The 25348-nt window shown below is 43.0% G+C and overlaps 1 protein-coding gene across 1 annotated transcript in view; it reads right to left on the reverse strand.

The window, feature by feature from the left end:
• Positions 1 to 19382, reverse strand: part of LOC146005729 (uncharacterized) — a 64511-nt gene extending 45129 nt beyond the window's left edge. The window contains exons 1-4 of the mRNA XM_083145156.1: positions 18018 to 19382; positions 4863 to 5177; positions 3358 to 3481; positions 866 to 1259 (exon numbers count right to left, since the gene is read on the reverse strand). Coding sequence (XP_083001282.1) covers positions 866 to 1259; positions 3358 to 3481; positions 4863 to 5177; positions 18018 to 18123 — 939 coding nt within the window. The 5' untranslated portion in view covers positions 18124 to 19382. The remainder of the gene's footprint in view (positions 1 to 865; positions 1260 to 3357; positions 3482 to 4862; positions 5178 to 18017) is intronic.
• Positions 19383 to 25348: the final 5966 nt, after the last annotated feature.

A 25348-nucleotide genomic window follows, 5' to 3' on the forward strand; every position in this document is an offset into this window, starting at 1 on the left:
ACTTTCTGAATCTCTCATCCTATTAAATCTCACCCATTGTGTCTTAAGGGTAGTGTTGCACATTTGTCGTATGGGTGTCGTTAAAGGTAGTTGCATATAGAGACACACAGCAAGCCACATAGCAGACCATACTCAAAATGGAAAATCTACACCTGCCATAGAGCTAGAGCAAGATTTTAAGGTTTGTCAATGGTATACATGAGCATGGCTAGATCTGAATACTGATGAAATCATGCCGGTTCCAGCACATTAGCACTTATACCCTTTGGAATGTTTTTTTACTGTTCATGTTGCAGAAAAAGCTACATTCTAACAGGCATCTATGCAACTGCCAGCAGTACAGGTACATACAAGGGACATGATATGTCTGTGTGGGGGAATACTCCCTGTTTTTTGTGTGAGACACTAGAGTTCAAACTGTATTGGAGCACAAGGATGGTTTATGTATTGTGTGGTTGTGACTAGAATACGCTCTGTATTCTGGGATGGTCACAAACATGATTTATATTCTGTATGGCAGGCAAAAAGGTGCTCAATGTATAGGATGGTGGTGATTATAATGCTTTCTGTATTATTGTGTGGCATTTACAAGGATGCCTTCTATATTTTGTGGCAGTCACTAGAATGCTCTATGTATTATATTGTGGTCACTAGAATGCTTTATGTATTTACGACAATGCAAGCTACACTCTCTATTGTATAGTGTTCACTGTATGCTCTCTGTATCCTAGATCAGTCACTGAAATGCTCTCTGTATTGTATAAGTCAGTAGGCTGCAAGGAATTTGGACTTTATTTTGACCCACCCACCTTTTTGTTGGGTTACCCCTGCTTAGAATTACTTTAAATGTATATTGTTCACTTACATTAACTGTTACATCATCTTTGATCCTCCGAGCCAAAGTACTGATTCCATCTGTCTTAATTGTACCATAAAGACTGACTGGAGAAGATCCAACTTGCTTGCAGTCAACATAGAGAGTTAGCTGATCTCTCCGGACACTCAAAGACAGTTTGTGCCACTTTCCATCAAAGAGTGACTCCACATTCTCAAATGTTGTGACCTTGTCTCGTCCAGTGGCTGCTGCATTGTATACATCTACAGCATTCATCTCTCCATAAAGACGCAATCTAAATTGCTCCGCCCCATTCCTTGATTGAAGATCCCATAGGTTCCACATGTCTTCAATTGTTCTCTCACTCATTCTGAATGTAGAGACCAGAGCAAATTCCTGTGGTAATCCATTGGGGAAAATCAGCCTAAAATGTGAGAGACAGAACCAAAATGAAGCTAATCATGAAATCAGATTATTTAGTATCACCTATTTTTACAATAATCAAGGATACTAAGTGATGAGCCATGATCACAAAAACATTTGGACAATTAAAGCCTGTACCACTGAATATGCAATGTGCCAGAGCTGTACAGTTTATTTAGGCTTTTGACAAGTTAGAATAGCTTTATAATTCATCATGTGTGTGTCAATTGTATCCTACATTTTAAAATTTTGTGGATTAAAAAACATGGAGACAACTGTATAACAAAAATTCTCACAGCAGTACAGATTACAGCAGAAGTAGTGTGCTATCCGTGTGGAAGATGGTGATCTGTCCATCTGTCCAGCCATACATCTACAGATTGATTGTCAGATCGGGCTGGTTGGAACAAAATCCTGGTAATGGATGAGAGCAAATGACAGTTGACCATTTGCTTTGAAATGCTGGAAAACTGCCAAAAACTGTCGCTCAGATACTACCAGGTTTTTGTTCCAACGAGCCCAATCTGACAATCTATCTGTAGATGTATGGCCAGCTTAAAGACAGCGTCATGATGATGTACAGAAGGGAACTGAGTCAACATGGAAAAATGTACCAAACTTTCTAAAGACTTGAATAGTGAATGAGATGAGAATTGGTCCATAGCAACCAATAAAGTCCTAACTATCATTTCTCAAGTATATTCTATCAAATGATTAAAAAAGATGATTGGTTGCTATCGGCAACTTCTCCACTTTTTCAGCTGTGAGAGACTGAAGAGCATAGGACAGTTCTGACTACATCATTATACGGAAGTTGATCTTTGGTCATATGGAATGCTTTCTGTAGCGGTATATGGTTGTTAGGTTGACAGCACTAAGGTCGACATGCATTGGGTCGACCACTGAATGTCAACATGAGCCAAGTTTGACACATGGGAAGGTCGACATGGGCTTAGGTCCACATGTCATTAGGTCGACACAAGCATTAGGTCAACATGGGCTAGGTCGACAGTCAAAAGGTCAACATGGGGTTTTTCCCTTTTTTTGAGCTGACAGGTATTTCATGCCCTATCATCCACTAGGGCATGGTGGTAGAATAAAATAGTGTACACGCAGCATGGCGAACGCAGCGAGCCACACCAGGGGAGGCGGTGCACTTTTTTAGTGCTATGTCAACTGTATTGACATTCGGGATAAAAAAAGTGAAAATGCCCATGTTGACCTTTTGACTGTCGACCGAGCCCATGTCGACTTAATGTTTGTGTCCACATAATGACATGTCGACCTTCCCATGGGTTGACTCGTGTCGACCTTCAGTAGACACAATGTATGTCAAACTTACTGCTGTTGACCCTATGATCCATACCCTCTGCAGCATAGATTCACCATATGTATGTCTGTTATCTAGAAGCTGCTCATACTTGGGCATACACTGTACTGTAGTATGAAATGATCCCCAAATTATTTGATTGTGTCCATAAATCAATTGTTCAAATTAAACAGATCCATTTGTTAAATGGACAGCCTGAAAAACAATATGACATTTGGGCACCTAGGAAATATCTACCTGGGCAGATCCTGGCATCAGCCAACTTGAAATCGAGTACATTTGGTCAGAATACAATCATTCCTGATCGGAATTAATTACGTTTGCTGATAATTTTCCAGCTGACACAATGATGTTTGGCAAATATTGTTAGATTGGCAGATAAGGGGAGATTTATCAATGCTTGGAAAAATAAAGTAGTGAGAGCTAAAGTACCAATCAATCTTGTCTGTCATCACAGCCTGTGTTTTAAAAGTTACAGCTAGGAGCTCATTGGTTGGTACTTCATCTCTCCAGACTTTGATAAATCTTCCCCTCAATCTCTTATAGCTAGATTTAAGACATGGTGCATATGTAATAGGGTCTGGGTTTGCCGGAGGTGCAGGATGCCGGCCTGTCTCGGCATTGTTTTAAAGCGGCAATCATTTACAAATCAAAAAAACGCTAACTAAATGACTGTTGCTTTAAAATACGTCAGAGATCAAACACCCCACACCTCCAAACTCAGACCGTACTACATCGACCCCAATGTCTGAACTAGAAGATACATTACCGTGATTGTCTTGTAACATGTGCTCTAGTCCCAAGCTGATATGCTTTCAAAGTACTTTGTGATCCTGTAGTGATTCTCACTCCAGAAATACTGGCCACCCGAAACTCGTCAATTAAATCCGTTGCTAAAGTAAGAGAGCACATAAAGACAGATGAGCAAACACTGGAAGTATTCTTGTATTTACTATGTACCATACTAACATCTAAGCATTAAAAAAAAAGTTAGCCATATTCAGGCTTAGTAACGGTGCAGACTGTACAAGGGGGACCGGTATACCAGGCAAGGTACTTGTGTAGTTTCACGGCACCACCATCTGCCTGAGACACACGATCGTCTCATAGGGAAGTGCGTCTCAGTAATTCACGGGGCAGGGTATGGCAAGCCTGGCCATGTCCGCTTCAGGGAGACTGTCAGGGTTAGGGGTTTGGTCGCGCATGCGTCTCGTGTACAAAGGGGGTGCGGGCGAAAGTGCATCTCATGCACAATAAAGGATGCATTTCCCAGTGCTCCATGTTACATACGGGCAAATGCCTCCATTTTAAACCCCCACTATCCACGGCAGCCCGAAGTGTGGCGAGGGGATGCAGTACACGTCCTCCCGACCTGTTCATACCCCCACTATCCACGTTGGCGTGGACTTGAGTGTCCCAACTCTAATATTTCTGTTGCTGGCCCTGAACATATTCTATGACTCAAAAATTAAAGCAGATGAAAAGAATGTTGACAAATTATTTCTAAATAATATAGATGCCAAAGCACGATAGCACCCTACTGAGATATCCTATATTTTATTATCTCTCTAAAGCTTCAAATCAATTTTACTGAATCCGGATTTAGAAAGTTAAAATATATACATCATAAGGGGTTGGGATAATTTGGTCTACAGCATGATGGTCGAGAGTCATTAGGTCAACATGGTTATAGGTCGAAAGGTCATTAGTTCGACAATGTCTAGGTCGACACTCAAAAGATCGACATGGTTTTTTTTACAGTTTTTTTACCTGAATGTCAACTGACATGGACACAGTTCAAAGTGCACCCCATCCCCTCGCATCGTTCGCTGTGCTCACAATGCACCGAGCACAGTGCCTCGCTACGCTCGGCACACTATTTTTAAATATTTCTCCCACCATGCCCTAGTGGATGATAGGGCATGAAATACCGCCTGTCGGCACATGTTGGCTCAAAAACCAGTGAAAAACCCCATGTCCACCTTTTGACTGTCGACCTAGACATTGTCGAACTAATGACCTGTTGAACTAATGACCTTTTGACCTAGAACCATGTCGACCTAATGGTGTCAACCTAATGACTGTCGACCATCATGCTGTAGACCAAATGACCACATCCCATCATAAGACCCAGCAACAACTGCTGTCACATTCAAATCAATAGAGGTAATTTGTTAAAATAAGATTATCTTTGCAATGACAGGATTTTAGTATGGAATTTAACAAATGTTTTATTAGCTGAATTATATATAATTATGCAAGTAAAATAAATACCCCCATCCTGATAGGAAAGTTCTGGTGCTGGCAGATTGTCCTCCGTTTCACTTGAAGTAGTATGACGGTGATATGGAAGTCTTGTTGTAATTGGAGTTACATCTCTTGCTGCAAAAAAGGATTCTGTAGGAGCTGGATAAGGGCCTGGCTCTTCTGTTTCAAGCTGAGTGTCGGGATAATAGCCAGAAAACGTAACTTCATCTGGAACATCTGTTCCTGTAATTAAGTAATCATCTCCTGATTGGTGGCCGTTGTATGGACCTCTGTCATAATCATATTCTTCTGAATATATCTCTTCCTGGAAATCATTGTCACCTAGTTGTAGAGAAGAGAACACATCAGGGGAAGAACTTAAGCAGTTAATTTCCTTATTTACAAAATATGTATGTGTAATAAACTCTTTGGTTACATCTACTGACCCAATCATATTTTCAGACATTTGGGGGGCTGATTTAGAAGTGGATGCTAAAGTGGCTTTGTCTACATCTATGGACGGCCACTCTTCTGTCTCTTTATGCAAATGCTCCTAGAAAGGCCCTAATTCAGACCTGATCGCTGCTGAGCGAAGTGCAGAGGCCTGAGAACAGATAAATGCCGCTCGTGCATTGCGGCCCATATGCATGTTCGGATCATCGATAATTGGTCGCTGTGGGAATTACCCCCAAAGTCCTTTCCTGGTGAACATCCATGCCCCTGAATATGCAAGGACTAAGATGCTCACTCTCAGCATCTGTAAAAGCTGTAATAGCAACTGGTGCGTTATTAGACGCCATTAACGGTTGTACCATCAAAACTAACAGCAGCAATATGGCAGGTGCAGTGTTTTTTCATCCATGTAAGGCTTTCTATGAGTTTGACATCGGCAGTGCGCTCCACCCTGAATCAGACACTTTGGGAGGATTCAATCTTGGCCGCTATTTCTGCCAGATCTGTTTTGTCGGAAACGGCTGCTAATTATCGAATTCACGGACGTTTTCCGACAATCCACTGTCGTTTTCGCAAACACGCCTGATGACGCCATGACACTCAACAGCCAGAACACTGCATTCCAACTGTCAAGTTAGTCAAGCTTGACAGCAGTGGCGTAACTACCTAATTGTCGCCCCCCCCCCCCCCCCCCCATACTGTCTGCAGTATGGGGGCAGCCATTTTCTAAGAGTCCGTTTTCATTATAGCAGCAGGAGCCGGCGCCGGGAGATACGGGACCGTGACGGCAGGGCACCAGACAGCAGCGGGTAAGTGGTAGCTATAGCCCCGCAGATCACCGGCGCCCACAGGTTCTCTGTGCCTCCCCGCCACCGTGGGGGATGCGGAGCTATAGCTACGCCACTGCTTGACAGTTCCGACAGTCAGGACGTTCCGACGTCCATTTGACAGTATATGGACAAAATCTACAAGACGGAATAATGGTACTAAACTATTGACTGAATAATGTATTATGGGTCTGTTTCATGTTTTTCACTGGCCAAAAACATGTTGCACCGCAGGTTGGGCAGATGTAGGGTTACAGCTTTATCAAGGTCTGAAAAAAAAAATTATAACTAAACACGTCAGTTGGAAAGGCGTTATATCACCCACTACCTTGCGATTCACCACTAACGGACCCCACATCTGCAATAATACAGTGGTACAGCTGTGGAGAGACTGCCCAGGAGCTACCTCACTTTTATTATTGGCATCAGGAGGAGATTTAAAACAAGCTTGCTGACACCATACAGCACATCTCATCCCTAAAGAGGCAAGCCACCTCGCCAACAATCGCTGAGGAAACTGGACCTATTCATTCTTCCCCTTTGACTCACAGAAGGACTTCTAATACTAGGACTTAGTGATAGGATACTTACCAAAAAATCCTGCGGGGGAATATACCATTTTAAATGCACCTTATGTATCTTTTTATATTTTATTTCTATTTTTAAATTGTTTTTTTTTTTGTTATAATGATGTGTATTTACAATTTTTTTTTTTATTCTATTGCTTTAGCGCAGCTAATTTAGTTGTTTATTTCTGTAGTAGTGTAGGGATGTGACACCTTTTGTTTTTGTGCTGCAGCAGGTTAAAGCAACTCACTCTAACAGGTGACTTACACGATAACTTGTTATCAAACCTTCTTGCCATCTGTGTACTAGCATATTAACTCTTAAGCCTGGTACATTCATTATTATCATTATCATGACTAAAATCAATGCATATAATATTGCTTTATAACATTAAAAAACAGATCAAGTATGGAAAGAGGAGAATGCATAAATCTAAAGTCCCCTATCCACTAGTATGGTATGAGCACTTTTCATGCAATTCCGACAGGGACGTGCAGTCAGGGAAGGCAGGGGAGGCAGAGCCTCCCCTGTCATACTGATGTGAATAATAAAAAGAAAATATTTATATATCTTCTTTTATTATTTTCATCATTTCTACCTCTCCAGCTGCCTCCTACCATCTTACACTGCTGCATGTGAGGGTGGGAAGCAGCGGGAGAGGTGCCTCCCGCTGTTAACATTAAAACTCCGGGCAGCGGGGGGCGGGTAGGGGTGGGCAGGGGGCAGGGTGCAGCAATGGGCTGTAAAAGCCCATTGAAAATGAATGGGGAAGCGGCACTCATACTGGTGCCGCAATGACAGGGGCACCAGTATGAATGTACGCCCCCAGATGTGATTGGGTCAGCGGATCCAGTGATGGATCCGCTGTCCAATCACACACATGCAGGGCCCACCTGGATAGGATGCAGCAGCGCGACAGCGTGGAGTCCGGCGCCGCTGTCACCGCCGAGGAGAGGTGAGTCTGCTGGGGGAGGGGGGCGCATGTATGCCCTGCTGCCTGTGCCTGGCCGCTGCATATACCATATAGCATGGTATGCGGGTGGGGGGGCGGGAGCGGGGGGGGTGACACTTTTCATGCAATCCGTCACTGAATTCCGATGAACTGATGCGACGGATTGCATGAAAAGTGTCACATCGCATCACCTTTTCTTGCAATTGCACATTCCCGTGTGCATCGCAGTCGCAGATCAGCGGGGCTGCCATGAATATATAATTGTATGCAAAAAAGCCGGAATCGATGTATTGTATGCGATCTTGCTGCAAGGGGAGTTGGAGGGATATCGCTTACGATACCTCCCCCTAGTGGATGGGGGCCTTTAGAACATACAAAAACATGGGTCTTTTCCATCTTGAAAGAACTGTTCAATGGACATAATGTATATTTGTCTTCTGGTATGTTTTAATAAATTTGAAAAAAACTTATATCCACTGATAAATTGTTTATAAAGGTGGTGGCTACTACTGAGCGCGCTCCATATCTATTTCCACTTCTATCCAACTGTACTGTCCTCCGCTAACAGGGGGACCTTGTAGAGCGCAGCTGCTACACACAGCGCAAACAAAAGTCTGTTCTGTCTTACACATACATATATACACTGCTCAAAAAAATAAAGGGAACACTTAAACAACACAATGTAACTCCAAGTCAATCACACTTCTTTGAAATTAAACTGTCCACTTAGGAAGCAACACTGATTGACAATCAATTATGCATGCCGTTGTGCAAATGGAATAGACAACAGGTGGAAATTATAGGCAATTAGCAAGACACTCCCAATAAAGGAGTTGTTCTGTAGGTGGTGACCACAGATCACTTCTCAACTCCTATGCTTTCTGGCTGATGTTTTGGTCACTTTTGAAAACTGCCAGTGCTTTCACTCTAGTGGTAGCATGAGACGGAGTCTACAACCCACACAAGAGGCTCAGGTAGTGCAGCTCATCCAGGATGGCACATCAGTGCGAGCTTTGGCAAGAAGGTTTGCTGTGTCTGTCAGTGTAGTGTCCAGAGCACGGAGGCGCTACCAGGAGACAGGCCAGTACATCAGGAGACGTGAAGGAGGCCATAGGAGGGCAACAACCCAGCAGCAGGACCAATATCAATATTTCTGCAAGGAGGAACAGGAGGAGCACTTCCAGAACCCTGCAAAATGACCTCCAGCAGGCCACAAATGTGCATGTGTCTACTCAAACAGTCAGAAACATACTCCATGAGGATGGTATGAGGGCCCGACGTTCACAGGTGGGGGTTGTGTTTACAGCCCAACACCGTGCAGGATGTTTCACATTTGCCAGAGAACACCAAGATTGGCAAATTTGCCACTGGCGCCCTGTGCTCTTCACTGATGAAAGCAGGTTCACAATGAGCACATGACAGACGTAACAGAGTTGGGAGATGACAAGGAGAACATTCTGCTGCCTGCAACATCCTCCAGCATGACCTGTTTGGCAGTGGGTCAGTAATGGTGTGGGGTGGCATTTCTTTGGGGGGCTGCACAGTCCTCCATGTGCTCGCCAGAGGTCAGAATTGAAAAAGCCGCCCTGAGCGCGGCGAAACGCGTTTTTGAGGATCCTTGTTCATTCAAGCTGAGGTCCGTGAGTTGCCGCTGACACCTGCAACCCTCTACATCGGTCTCACGCTACGGCACTTCCAGCGCACAAACTGGTGGGTCATTTGCACAGACTCAGCTGCACGGTCACCCTGCCTTGCGAGTACATCAAGAACTCTCACAGCCAGAACGGACGTGCTGGGATCCATCTCATCCAGCATACACCTGGTTTGCTGAAGGGTGATAGAGCGTGGAGGCAGACAGACGCTGCACAGCGGCAGCAGACTCCAGGCGCATCAAGCGGCTGACCCGCTGGTTAAACACCGCCAGCAATGGACTGATACCATCTCAAGTCAGTGAGTACTGCATCTGTGCCTGCTCTCAAACCCCCCACCCCGTTTGCCCTGGACTCTTTTCACCATACGGAGTGCCACAAGTTGCTTGCAATATAGGGGCTCACAAGTGTAAGCAATACACTCTCAATCATACCAATTGTGAGCTACAATTGAACCCCCCTTTTCTTGTCAACTGCTGGGACACTTTTGGTTACACCTGGGAGTGACAGCGAGCCACTACAAACTTTGGTGCACAGTAACCTGCAACCCTCGTAACCACAGTGGTAACTAAGGCCTTTATCCATAAGCGCTTAGTATTGTGAGAATTAAGTGCACTTACATTAATGTAATTTTTTAAAATTATTTGCATGCATGCAATTTATTGTTTTACTGTGAATTGTTATTAATGTGTTATTAAATTGTTACTTTGTGTGTGCAAATGGTGCCTAGTGGTTCTTTTCCTTGTTTGCTCTATTTGAGGGTGGCATCCCTCCACCACAGGGCAGCCATTTGCTCACGACACATCATAGTCAGTCCCTAGCGCTCAAATTCTGCTGTTGTATTGTGCTCGCCAGAGGTAGCCTAACCAGGGGAGCCGAGAGAGGGGGGGAGCAGGTACTAATTACCCGGGCCCACGCTTGCTGAAGGGGCCCCGCAGGGGCCCTGGTCTGACCCCTCCCTTCCACCTCCATCCCTCCCGGGTAGCAACAGTAGCATACACTTCTACAGCATGTGCTGTGCTGACAGCATCTCACTGACAGCGTGAGAGGTCATGCTGAGCCTGCTGTCAGCACAGCACATGCTGTAGGTGTGTGCTGCTTCTGAGATTACAGTTTTTAGAGTTTTCTTTCACCCTATTCTAAACATTTCGGGGGCGTGGCCTAAGTGTGGGAGGTTCCCACAACACACACACACTTAGGCCACGCCCCCAAAATTTTACCGGGGCCCGGCATTCCTCTCGGCTGCCCTGAGCCTAACTGCCATTATGTACTGAAATTAGATCCTCAGATCCCTTGTGAGACCATATGCTGGTGCAGTTGGCCCTGGGATCCTCCTAATGCAAGACAATGCTAGACCTCATGTGGCTGAAGTGTGTCAGCAGTTCCTGCAAGAAGAAGGCATTGATGCTATGGACTGGCCCGCCCAATCCCCAGACCTGAATCCAACTGAGCACATCTGGGACATCATGTCTCGCTCCATCCACCAACACCACGTTGCACCACAGACTGTCCAGGAGTTGGTGGATGCTTTAGTCCAGGTCTGGGAAGGAGATCCCTCAGGAGACCATCCTTGACCTCATCAGGAGCATGCCCAGGAGTTGTAGTGAGGTCATACAGGCCCGTGGAGGCCACACAAACTACTAGGCCTCAATTTGACTTGTTTTAAGGACATTACATCAAAGATGGATCAGCCTGTAGTGTGTTTTTCCACTTAAATTTTGAGTGGGACTCCAAATCCAGGATTTCATGGGTTAATAAATTTGATTTCCATTGATCATTTTTGTGTGATTTTGTTGTCAGCACATTCAACTATGTAAAGAACAAAGTATTTAATAAGAATACCTCATTCATTCATATCTAGGATGTGTTATGTTAGTGTTCCCTTTATTTTTTTGAGCAGTGTGTGTGTGTGTATATATATATATATATATATATATATATATATATATATATATACACACACACATACATACATATACACACACACATAGCCTAAAGTTTAAAAAAATGCATTTTATTAAAATGTCTTGTGACCAGGGCCGGCGCCACCACTAGGCAGGTCTAGGCATTTGCCTAGGGCGCCGGCCACTGGAGGGCGGCAGTTTGCCCCTCGCCCCCCGTGCAAAGGGGGTCCATGCCGGCTTCTGACAGAAGCCTGCAGTGGTGTCCTTGCCGCGCGGGTAATTCATGAGGCGCTGAGTATAAAGCTTCAGTGAATAAGAAATAACTAGCCGCTAGCGCTATGCGGCGGCGCAGGAAGCGCTTCTGTTTTGAAAACACTGGCCGCACGGCGCACGCTGATTGGCCTGGGGCGCTCCGGTGCCTTGCACCGGCCCTCCTTGTGACTTGGTTTATTAATCACTTATGTTAGCAAAGGTCACTTTACATATACACATTTCCATGGGGACTCAGTAAGATGTGATTTTGCACTTAGTAGCATGACATGAACCACAGTGCACTAGCCTCACCGCGTTTTGATATGAGTTTCAACAAAATGATTTATCTTTGCCAGTGCAGCTGTCGCCTTCATTCCAGTAATAGTAATTTTAATATAGAATAGATAAAGTTGATATTATTGTATGCACCCTTTTAACATTGTTGGTGCAGCTTGTCAATCATGCAGCCATTTACTGGCCCATTTGGTCACTATTTATTTTAACAAGCTGTGATTGCTGCAATTATGGGAAATGGCTGTTAGCATTAATTTCCCCTATGTCATATTGCAGATTCCATTGCAGACAGATTAAGGACACCTTTCAAGGCCAGACAACGTATCCCTGAACAGGTCAGGAGGTTACCCACGTCATAGAAAGTTGTGTAATTAGCAGACTTGTAAATACATCATTTAATGTGAATGCATGCCTTACTTTCACAGTAATATTATTTACATATCATAAAAGAATAAGTCTAGAGCAGGCTTGCAATCGTCACATAAAGGGTGGTCACTGCCCATTATAATTATAGTACTGCATCATGGGTAAATGATATCACTATGCTGCCTGTCTTATAATGTGACATTGTCATGAATTATGGTTAAATAAGCATTTCCCTTTAATAAGTGATACAAAAATGAATAATACAATTAATGTTTTCTCTGTGTTGATGAATCTACACAGTTCACTGATTCTTTGTAATACGCTTTGTCAATACAGAATTTATATGTGTGCTATCTCTCAACTCAACTGCTTTCTATTGCATGTGGGTGGGAGGCGCCCAGCACAGGACAAGGCAGGCCGGTATGAGAAGTTCCGCCCTGCACTGAGATCACACTCTAATTGCAATTGCATTGCAGGAATCGGCGCAGTCCCAGCAATTGCCACATTGCCCCCCACTTGACAATCATCCCTTCTGGGGTGCGATTTTTGTGATTTTGATTTTCAGACTTCTGTGCAGAACCTTAATAAGGACCTATTTGTATTTCAAATAGACCACCCTGCATAATAACACACAGAATGATAGGTGGTATGGTTTAAAACCTGTTCCATCTGTTCATCTGCTCTGACAAGCAAGATAGTTCAAATCACATACTGGGGCATATCTGCAGAGGCAGAACTCTGGGAGGCAATGGAGTCATCTGCCGCCGGGCTCCTGCTCCCAAGGGGGCACCTCTCCTCCCCTGCGAGTTTGAATCAGTTAATTGAAAGCCGTTGATATTGCTTTTGTGGCTGACTCCTCCTCTTAGCAGGACCATAGATGTCACACTTTATTCTAAACATAATATCCATAACATACACACATGCATACATATATTTATATAAGATAGTGTGTGTGTGTGTTGGGGGGGGCACCAATATTTATCTTGCCTCCGGGCAACTGGGACGAACTTATGCCACTGCATATCTGTAATAGGCAGAGGCGCCGACAGGTCGGTCGGGCCCCAGTAAAATGGAGGGGGTGTGGCCATGCCCCAGTGGGGAAAAACAAACAACATCTTTTGTGCGGGTTGACTGGTATGGGGTGCAGAGTGGCAGGCGGGATTAACATCACAGTCTGAGTTTACCGGAGGTGCGGGATGCTGCGGGATTCCCTTGGACCACCCGCAGGGGACCGAATTCCCTCCAAGGATGTGGATACCGGAAAAAAAATGGATGAAAAAATGGTACATAGAATAATACCCTTTATTGAACACATTTTGTGGAATTTTATGTTGTGTTCAATAAATGGTATTATTCTATGTACCATTTTTTCATCCATTTTTTTTCCGGTATCTACATCCTTGGAAGGAATTCGGTCCCCTGCGGGTGGTCCAAGGGAATCAGTATTACAATTGGCTTATCTATTTGATACGGAGAAGAGGACCCCTTTTCCATCAGGAGGAACGTTGGGATATTATACACTATCTCACACACACGGAGAAGAGGACCGTCCCTTTAGTAATAGGGACGTACTCTTCCTATCAGGGCGCCATTGGGAGGAACACCTTCACTTTTCTTGTATTTTGTTGTCATATGATATTTTGGGGATATCATCTAGGTGTACCTTCCCTCAGGCTGCCTAGGCGCACAGAGGGACATATCTCACTCACTTCTTCAGATTGTCCAGTATCCCGCACCTCCGGTAAACTCAGATTGTCCAGCATCCCGCACCTCCAGTAAACTCAGATTGTCCAGCATCCCGCACCTCCAGTAAACTCAGATTGTCCAGCATCCCGCGCCTCCAGTAAACTCAGATTGTCCAGCATCCCGCGCCTCCAGTAAACTCAGATTGTCCAGCATCCCGCACCTCGGGCCCTATCACATATACCCAACTGTCTTTCTTGTCATAAAATAAACTAAACAACAGAAACTAAATAAATAAATAAGTGATGTAAAAACTAATAACCGAACAATTAGTCAAAGCCCAGCCTGATAGAGTACCGAACTTGTCAAACGCTGATTAGCACTGAAACTATCTTAACCCTTAAGTGCCAACATCTCTGCGCAAACTATCCGTTAAAAATTTCCGCGCTGCTCACATTTATTTTATAAATTCAGATTAAAAATGCTGATTACAAAAAGATTATATTTCCTGTATAAGGTAAATATTACAGGTCATTATGATGAAAAAAAATGTTTGCTTGGCAATTTTCACACGTATTTCAACAATTTGCCTTGGCACTCAAAGGGTTAAGAACCTTGGCTGGTTAATACTCTCAAAATATAGTGCTACTACAGCACTACATGTGCCAGCATGCAAGTTGCAATGCCATAAGAGCACAGTGTGCACTACAATTGTGGCCAAAATCCCAATATAAAGAGTAGTGAGGCCCATACACCATTGACCTCCATTCCCCCGATCTGCTGGATTTCCGTCCCGCCGACTAGTGATGATAGTCGAACCGCCAAGGGATCAGGGTTATTTAGCATGTAAAAAAAAATCCAGATTCCGCAATCCCCACTTAGATCAGGGAATCAGGGTTTTTAAGCATGTTTAATATCCCCAATCCCAGGCATAAGGGTCAGGGGATTGGGGAATTGCACAGATAAACAGCGGGTGTATGGGCCCCATAAGGCAACTTATCGAACGTAAATAAAGAATTGTGTGCCAGTCTTAATATAAATAAAACAGATACACTGTATAAAGCATAGTGGCTTCATCCTAACATAGGGCCTTATTCTAGTTAATTCGGACGGATGCGTATTTCAAACGGCCACCGAGTGTTATTAGCCCTGCCTACCGTACGGATCGCTCACACCGTCCGAATGCGGTAAGACGCAGAGCGAACGGACCGCGAGTGGATGTTTCATGTGAACAACTCCCCCATCTGTGGGAACTCCCCCATCCTTCGACCATCGAATGATGGACCAAGTGGTCAGACAGCTCCAAGTGCTCCAGACTACTCAGACATTTCTCTGTGTGAACGCAAGGATATGGGCGGGCAGCTGGCATCCGGCTATGTCAGCTGTCCGCCCCCACACGTGCATCACGGCTGGATTACCATACGTAAACCCAGCGTTTTCATGGGAACGCCCATGAAACGCGGGGCGTATGCCTATGATAATGAGCCCATAAAGCCCTTCACGCCCCTCTCCACCCCCTGTTCGGATGGTTCAGACCGATTGTTTTCTGTACGGAATTCATGCCATATTCGGACGTGCGCGGCGTTCGCACATGCGCAGAAACGCCTCTGCACATGCGCAAACACAATACATCGGCCGTCCAACCGAACACACAGCCGTCCGACTCAGAATAAGGGCCATAGTGCACCCATTCTAATATATAAAGATTAGTGCCCCTGTACAATAAAAAGAAATAGTAATGAAATTTATACTTTAAAAGTACAGTTGTGCTCATAAGTTTACATACCCTAGCAGAATTTGTGATTTTCTGGCCATTTGTGAGAGAATATGAATGATAACTCACAAACTTTTCTTTCACTCCTGGTTAGTGGTTGGGTGAAGCCAATTATTGTCAAACAACTGTGTTTACTCTTTTTAAATCATAATGACAACAGGAACTGCCCAAATGACCCTGATCAAAAGTTTACCTACCCCAGTTCTTAATATCGTGTATTGCCCCATTTATCATCAATGACAGCTTTTGTGGTACCATATGTTGGAACCAGCACCGGGCTCCAACATCCAGTGTTGTCATGCCACAGCCAGGGGACACTGTTTATATAAGCTCCTCTAGCCATACCATGCGCACCACGGCTGGTCAGGGGGTCCATGGGGGACTCAGAACCCCCCATTAAAGGGGGTTCCCCCATACAGGGCTGAAGCCCGGGGCTGTCCCCGGGGACCCAGGCCAGTGGATGCCAGACTGATGTGTGTAAAAATTTGAAAAAAAAAACAAAAAACATTTGTTTTATAGAACTACAAGACCCACCATGGAGGGGCATTAATATGCCCGCTGGGTCATGTAGTTCACCTGTAAAAAGAATGTGTAAAGCAAGAGTCATACAAACAGAGAAGTATAATTTTAATAACAGCCTTTTTAGTTCACACACATACTCCCCAACCAAGTTCACACACATACTCACCTTTCTTTCTTTTCCTAAATAACCCCCCTACACACACACACACACACACACACACACACACCTGGCCTAATGCTACCACTCAGTGGTGTAACTACAAATTTTTCGCCCCCCCTGCCACAAATTTAGTCAGCGACCCCCCCCAGGATAGTTAACAAGCTCTACAAACCCCCCCAAGGATAGTTAACAAGCTCTACAAACCCCCCCCCCCCCCCCCGTACCTCCTAGCGCTGGCGCTTCTGACGGGTCCCCGCGGCTCTCCCGGCTCCGGCTGCTAATAAAAAGTGACACTTTCTGTTAGCAGCCGGAGCCGGCCCGGGACCCGACAGAAGCGCCAGCGGCAGGAGGTACCAGCTGGCGGGGTGCGCGTCGCTGGCATCCGGGCAGCCAATGTGGGGAGCGTGTTTACAAGTAGAAGCCGCGTCTCACCTACCCGGCGGCCGGAGCAGCAGGGGGAGGGTCCTGGCCACACTGACAGCTAGCCGGAAAACCCGGCACAGGAGCAGCCAGCCCCCGGCTCCCCGCACCCAGAAGCACCGGCGGGCGGACAACAGCAGGTAACTATAGCCCCGCAGACCCCCGGCACCCACACCTTCTTAGCGCCTCCCCGCCACCGCGGGGGCTGCGGGACTATAGTTACGCCACTGCTACCACTCCCCACATATTTACATTCAGGATTCTGGTGCCAGCAGCCTCATCGATGTTGGCATTTCGGCACCAGGATCAGTAATGTAGTATAAAGTATTGAGGGGCAAGTGATGTGGTGTAGGGTATCGAGGGGTCAGTGATGTAGTTTAGAGAATATAGGAGTCAGTGATTAAGTTTAGAGTATAGAAGCGTCACTATTGTAGTGTAGGGTATTAAGGGGTCAGTGATGCAGTAACTCGTATATAATATATTACCAGCGCTGGCTGTTTAGCATGTAAGTTAAAAGGGTACTTGTTTCATTTCACAGCGGCCAATATATCGGATGCGATATCGGCCGATATATATCGGCTGATCCGATGTGCTCCCATGCAATTTTTTACCTGTTCATAACCCCACTATCCACTACACATGGAGTTGATTTTATATAGTGTGGCGAGCGCAGTAATCCGCGTACACTCGCCACGCTTCGGGCTCGGTGGCTCGCTGCGCTCGCCACACTATATAACATCAACTCCATGCATAGTGGATAGTGGGGTTATGAATAGGTAAAAAATAGTGATAGTGATGCATGGTCCCATGCATCGCTATAACCTGGCAATTAATATCCAGCATGCTGTGAGCTGAGCTATCATGCTGGGTGCTGGACGGGGTCCCGACAGTTGGGATCCCAACAGGCATTTACCCGATGCCGGGATCCCGACTGTCAAAATACCGACAGCCGGGTTCCCGACGGTTCCATGACCCCCATAGAGGGAGAATAGAATAGGTGGCTCGCGTAGCCTGCAGCGAGCCCGCAAGGGGCTTTGTTTCGCTCACCATGCTGTCTGGGTCCGGCCAGTCGGGATGCGATGTCAGGCTAATGACTGTCGGGATCCTGACTGTCGGACCACTGTACCACACCCATAATGCTGACGTGTTCTGAGCAATCTAGAATCTGGGCATTTTTGCAGGGCATGGGCCAGCTGCTAAAGGGGTGTGTGGTTATGCCTCTCAGGCACACACTCAGTATCATATTTCAGCAACCCTGTTTACCACATTGTAATTTTGCTAAATAATTAAAGGAATAAAAATAAAATTCTAGAAAAAAATAATTTCCTAGTCCAAGAAAGAAAAAAAATCGGTTTTTACCTGACTGCTCTTCAGAATCCTCCTGTGCATCGATGTGACTGATCTGCGTGCAAAGCAGTGAACACACGAACAGCCATGTTGCAACATATTTCCCCTTTGCACACATACCCTGCAATAAGAAAACAGAGATTTACAAAGAAATAAATATGTAAATCACCAGAATATATTATATATTTGCATTGAAAACACAGGCAAACTGGGATGTTATGCCAACAAAATGTAATTCTTACTTGCTGACTGAATGGGCCCAATCCAGCCAGACCCGCAGGTCTGAAAAAAAAAATCACATACACATTGCGACCGCAGTCTAAGGAATGATGGGGGTGGTAACCGACCATTTCTGGAGCGAGGTCGGGACAATGCAAGTCAGAGAACGACCATTATGGTGGCACAGCCCATAATCCTTGCAAAAGTACAACCAGTACTGAATCAGGCCCAATGTCGGGTACATTCCCGGCAATCTTTGTGACTTCCCCGAACCCTGAGCTGAGGCTAGATGTGTACAAAAAAAGGATGATATCATCACTCTCCACCCACCATGGATATGGTGGAATGTGCTCTAAAAGAAAATGGCAACTGCTCTCCAGCAGAAGATCTATTTCTATATTTATTTCCAAGTTGGAGAAAGGACCATCATGTAAAAGGCAGAGGTTCAAATGTACACTGGTTACTACAGGCAATAGGTGGTGGTGTGGATAGTGACAGTATGAAGCCACCCTCCTTGCTCCTCCCCCTGGATGTGAAAGGTTTTAGCAAATACCATACCAAAGATGACCATGTTAAAGGCCCCTACTGCAGAGTACTATAAATAGGTTCTGGTTATGTATGAGTATAACAATGTAAAATTTAAATCGTATTAATGTTTCAGAATAATGACATAGAATACTTGTCTACCCTCCTGGAATGGCTGGGAGGAGAGCTGGTATAATTCAGAGAGAAAAAAGTTTTGCTGTGAAAAAAAAATCCAATCACTTAGATACCATAAAGTAGTGTGAGTAGATGCTACAGAGGACACAGACCATCCCAGCTTCTGGCTGCAGATAAATGTGAGGGGCAAATACACTGTGACGTTTACATCCTGAGAGAAATGACATCTACTCTGAATTTTAAATAAATAGCTTCTTTCAAAATGAGGATTAAGTAATATACCACAAGTGAGTTCACTGTAGTAGTGTATAATACAGTTAGTTATTTACACAGCATTAGTTATATAGAACATTGTAAAGTTTGAGTTATATGGCAGCTTATAATAATATGTAATCAATAGTCACTAATAATTGTATTGGACATACAGTTTTGCAAAGATTTTGAATATTCTGTAGTTCTTAGTATGATTTGATTTGATGGTTGCCCAAGCTAAAGTGAAGAATCCTAATTTATATTTTAGAATATTATTAAATGTAAATTGCCCGAAATACATACCAAGACTGTTTTAGATATATATTCTAACTAATACTTGGGGTATGTAAAATGCCAGTCATTAGCATACAAAGCAGTGGTGGGTTTGACCTCCACAGTCTTCCCAGTCAGCCATCTTTACATTCCCAAAGAACTCTACTACTTATGCTATCCAGGCTCAGAAGAAAAGTAATCTGAAGCAGCATGTTTCCGTCCTGTTACTGTGAAACTACAGATAACAGTATGCTAGGCATTCTGTGGCTTGTAGTTCCCCATATACTGAAGTGTAACAGGTTTCAAAATATTGGTCTACTATCTCCATAAACTAAATTATGCAATCTATTGAAAATTATCTAAGTGAGAATCGGTCATGCTGGATCGGATGCAGTTAAATGGTACGTTCTCTGTACTGGTAAGAACAGAGGTGATAAGATATTGCAACACACAACTGTGTAATGCTGGGTACACACCTACAGATGTATCTGTGCAATCTATCGGTGGGAACAAAAATGTATGGGAGCCTATGAGACAACCATTTTCTTCTAAATGCTGGAAAACAAACAATAGTAATTCAGATTAATTGGTTAAAGTTGTTTGATTTAGCAAATTAAACCAAACTATAATTTTTATCAATTTTCCAGTGTTTGGGAGCAATTGATTGATTGTCATTTTCTCCCTTACAGTTCCAGATTTTTGTTCCCACCAGAAGATTGGACAGATAAATGTTTGTGTGTGTACTTAGCTTAAGTGCAAGGTCCATTCCTGAAAGTATAACTGTTGGGTCTATCCAGCAAAAGCATTCTTGTGGGGAATTACATTGGGCAAAACTAGAAATGTCATCATAATTTAATATTCTTTGCACATGTAAATTGTGGACAACTCAATGATTGGCAGTGCCGACACAGCAGAAGGATCAATATGCCTTTATTGCCCACTCCATCCTCCTTCCTAAGTGCACTTAGATGGGTATTATACTAAATATAAAAACAAGCAGCGTAATCCTACTAGCAGGCAGGTCCCCGAGGAGCCCATGGGTCATAGGCAGAGACCCAGGGCACATAACAAGTAATTCAGCCTTGTTCCCATGATTCATGCTGACAATACATTTTTTCTGTGCATTTTTGTGGGGAATTACATTGGGCAAAGAGCATATGCTGCTGAAGTCCTTTGATAGTAGAATGGTGTATCTATCTGGCATATTATAAATATAAGACAATCCGTTGCCATAGTGTAAACACAAATACAACTTTGATGGACATCCATCAAACAGTTGGTATGTATGGCTGCTGGGATAAAGCCAGACATTCCACCTTGCCAGACAACGACTTATTAAGGGTTTTGTAAACACAAGCAGTATAATAAGGGGGATTCAGTGCACCAAGGACTATGCACACAGATCACAAGAACATGTGAAGTACACACGTAGGTGTAAAAGGCATCCATAAGATCTTCTTTAAGTATTGACTATCTGTTAATATTGATGTGTCCTCAAAGGTTTCTTTTTAATGATATTAAAAGTAAAAGTAAATTATTGTCCCCTTATCTTCATTTACAAAATTAATTATGTTGTACAAACGTCAAGGTCTTCACAATTGCTTGATCAGGGCATGGGTAGCCTGCCATTAGGTATGATTTATAAGTTGTTGAATTTTAGAGTTTAGAATAAATAGGGAAGAGACTTTTTATGGCCTGGAGAAAGATAAAGTAAAGAGGGACAAAGTACCAACCAATCAAGTTAGAAGCTTAGGCTGTTTTTATTTAACTCTCAAAACTTTGATACATTATCCCTTTAATGTTTATTTTTAAATGACAAACAAGATGCATTCTGTAAACTACACTTGGGCCTTCACTCGAAATGTCATCATCACTTAATAATCTTTGCACATGTAAATTGTGGACTACTCATTGATTTTAAAAATCTATTTTGCCTTCCGTGCACCCTTCTATCAGCCACCTGCCTATCAGCATATTATAATGCTGGCAACAAGCTAACTAGACCAAACACTAGGCCAACATTTGGGACAAATTACTGAATTACAAATTACATTTGCTTCTATCCAGTACCAGATTTTTATTCTACAAACCAACTGGTTAGCGGAAAGTTGATCTGATGTATGGCCAGCTTTTATAAGAAGTCCCCAATACAAGGTGTCTGGTTCTACTGTATAATCACACTAAGTATTATTATAATTATTAACAGTTTCTTATATAGCGCATACATATTCCGTAGCGCTTTACAGAGAATATTTGAACATTCACATCAGTCCCTGCCCCAGTGGAGCTTACAGAATATTCCCTACCACATGTACATGCACACACAGACATTCTAGGTATAATGTTGTTGGGATCCAATTAACCTAGCAGTATATTTTGTGGGATTGTGGGGGATACCGGAGTACCCAGAGGAAACCCACGCAAGTACAGGGAGAATGTACAAACTCTGCACATTTCGGACCATGGTGGGAATTGAACCCATGACCTCAGTGCTGTAAGGCAGTAATGCTAACCATTACACCGTCCGTGCTGCCCCAAAGTATAAAGATAAACATATAGCTTTGCATCAGCATTATATTAATGGAACCAGAGGAACACGTGCTTTCTGTAATACTAGTTGACTGCATTTAAGCAAAAGTCTATCACACATATTTAGAAGCATCTGACTCTGTCAATCCATAAAACCAAAGAACATAAATCCAAGAGTTCAAAAGATTTGGGGATCCAGAAATCCAGTGAATGTCTCATATGCAATAAATAAACAATACTTACATAAAGATAAAATATCCCTGTGCACTCTATGGTATACATTAATGTTGGCATTGACTCCACTATTAAAGACAACGAATGCAGAAAAATAAAATCAAATGACAAATGTTTAATTCCGATAGACCAACGATAGACCGACAAATTAACAGTATGAAAATGTTTAACATGTATATAAGAAATAAATATATTTATCAGTAAACTGGATTAAAAGGAAAACTTAATAGAAAATATTGTAAGTACCAAGCAAAAGGACAATTTCAACAAACTGTGAATATGACATTTAATTTAGAAAGGTAAATTACACATGTTATATGTGTCTCTAAGTGCAGCTATGTCCATAAACCATTCTGGGTGAAACTGAATAAACTGATTTAATCTACATAGAACAAATAGAATTGTAACAATATACTATGTTCCTGTAGAAGTCAATGCACGCATACAGAGAGCATTTACATTTAAAAACTCTTATTTGCACACGTTAACCAGCTCCTTCAGCAAAGAAATCTCTATTTCACAATGTAACACAAATATTTAGTTGATCACTTACCTTCACAATTGATGGGACAATGAATTTCATAGAATAAATGCTAATATGCACTTTAACTTTAGAGTATTATTTTTAGTATAGATTTGTTACATTCATGCTAATATATTAATTGCATCTATAGCCTTAGATTGGACTTTAACCAACTTCCCTGAGCTTGGAGAGATAAGTCTTTACTGCAGCATGTCAAAGGCCCTCTGCATTTCAGCCAGAGTCAAGCAAGCTCGGAACTTCAAGAGCACCCAAACTGGTGAGAAATACCTAACCTCAGAAATGCAAATATCTGCACATATATTATGTTTCCAGTGTTAGACCTTCACCCAGATTCACATAATACATGATTTATGAGATAGCTCAGCCATGTGAAATATCATGCATCTGTAAAAGTGCCACCTGCTTGAGAAGGCTCATGCTATGGAGTATGTGTGTCTTTAAATGAAAAGAAAAAAAATGTACAGAGTAACATTAGGTGTTACATATATTATTCTAATCTACTTTATACATCCATCACATAACTTTATATTGATCATCAGTTTATCACAAGCACACTTTATTATGGCACCCCAGCCTGCATATTCTCGACAAGTCTAAATAAAACTGGTTATCCTCAGGTGGAATCAGGTGTGCAATCATGTGGAGAGGGCATCAAATAAAGAACAATGTTTTAGTACTATAAAAAATGATGTATATAGAAAATAGTAGTTGGTTGAATGGTTGCCAGTAACCCTGTGTTGATGTTCATAGGGCCAACACTATAATGTCAACATCAGAGTATTTACATGATTCAAAGTGCAGGCAATAGAGAAACATCCTCAAACTGTCAACATCTTAAATGTCAACATGTGAAATGTCATTAGTTTCAGGATGCCGACCGTGATGGTTAGGCTGTTATGCAGGAGGACTGTAGCTCGCACCACCAGAACCCAGAAGATGTTGAAGCTGCCTCTGGGAGCAGGCAAAAGGTCACTTAACCACTATGTTGACAGTTTATCATGTTGACATATGATCAAGATAGATATGAACATCAACATGGTCGCTGTCGACAATACAATTCCAGAGAAGTAACTGGACTGGAGTTGAAGATTGTCGATGCATGCGCAGTATAAAGGAGAGTTACCATCCTCATGAAATTTGCTGCTTACCGGGATTCTGGAGGGACTACTTATTGGGGGGATGCCACTGAACGGCTACAAAACACTACTATATAATCACATCGATATGATACACTAATAGTGTGTACACATGGTAAGATTTGGCTTCCGATGTTACCGATATAGTGAACATCGGAAGCTATATTGCATGCAAATCGCATGCTTTTTTAAGACTTGCGAGCCCGATGCACTGCCGATGCGCGCTCCCGTGTGAGCGCAAATCAGCAGCCAGATAGAAAAGGCAGGCAAGACTATATAGTGCAGATCTGCACTATATAGTCTAAATTGTGCCACTCATGCATGCCGTGCGATGCGAGTCCCGATGCAATCTGATCGCATCGGGACTCGAATCTCACTGCAGGATCTGTCGTGTGTACACACCATAAGTTATGTAGTGATATTAATCATATTATCCAGTTGCGATTTAATTCTTTACATGAATACAGCCCAACGTATTTATAGATTTGCACGCAGTGCTAGGTAACAAAGTGAACTGTATTTAATTGATGCAACGTATGCAAAATGTATGCAACAACACTCATCCATCCTCAGCATAGTACTGATCACAGTGGCATGCAGATCTTTAAGTAATGAGATGAGAGGAAAATAAAAATGGTCACTGCATACGCGCACTGATGAAGGGAAAGTATGTGTGCTCTTGTAGGACTGGCTGTCAACACTCCCAGTTGCAATGTTTGCCCTCTATGGAGGCACATTGGGCCATGCCTCCTGTCTTCATCTGGATTTACAAGTCTACAACAAATTATTAACCCCTTCCTGACAGAGCCAGTTTTTGCGTTCCTGACAGAGCCCTTTTTTTCAAATCTGACATGTCTCACTTAAGTGGGGATAACTTTTTTTTGCTTTTACTTATCCCAGTGATTTTGAGATTGTTTTTTCGTGACACATTGTACTTCAAATTAGTGGTAAATTTGGGTCGATACAGTCTGTGTTTTTTTGTGAAAAATACCAAAATATCGTGAAAAAATGGAAAATTTAGCGATTTGCAAAATGTTAAATTTTCTGCTTGTGAGACAAATAATCTTACCACTCAAAATAGTGAATAACTAACATAGACCATATGTCTACTTTATGTTGACATCATTATTTCAACTTCCTTTTAATTTTTTGGGACACTAGGAGGCTTCAAATATGAATAGCAAATTCTCAAATTTTCAAGAAAATTTCAAACACTGATTTTTTTAGGGACCAGTTCAGTTCTGATGTGACTTTGAGGGACTTGTATGTGAGACACCCCCATAAATGATGCCATTTCAAAAACTGCACCCCTCACAGTATTCAAAACAGCATTTTGGAAGTTTGTTAACCCTTTAGGTGTTTCACAGGAATTAAAACAAAGTGTAGGTGAAATTTCAAAATTTCTTTTTTTTTGCAGATTTGCAATTTTAATACATTTTTCTAAGGAACACAGTACATTTTACTAGAGAAATGTGACTGAAAATTGATTCCCCCAA

Source organism: Crinia signifera, chromosome 5 (assembly GCF_055691185.1).
Source record: "Crinia signifera chromosome 5, ASM5569118v1, whole genome shotgun sequence".
Lineage (NCBI taxonomy): Eukaryota > Metazoa > Chordata > Amphibia > Anura > Myobatrachidae > Crinia > Crinia signifera.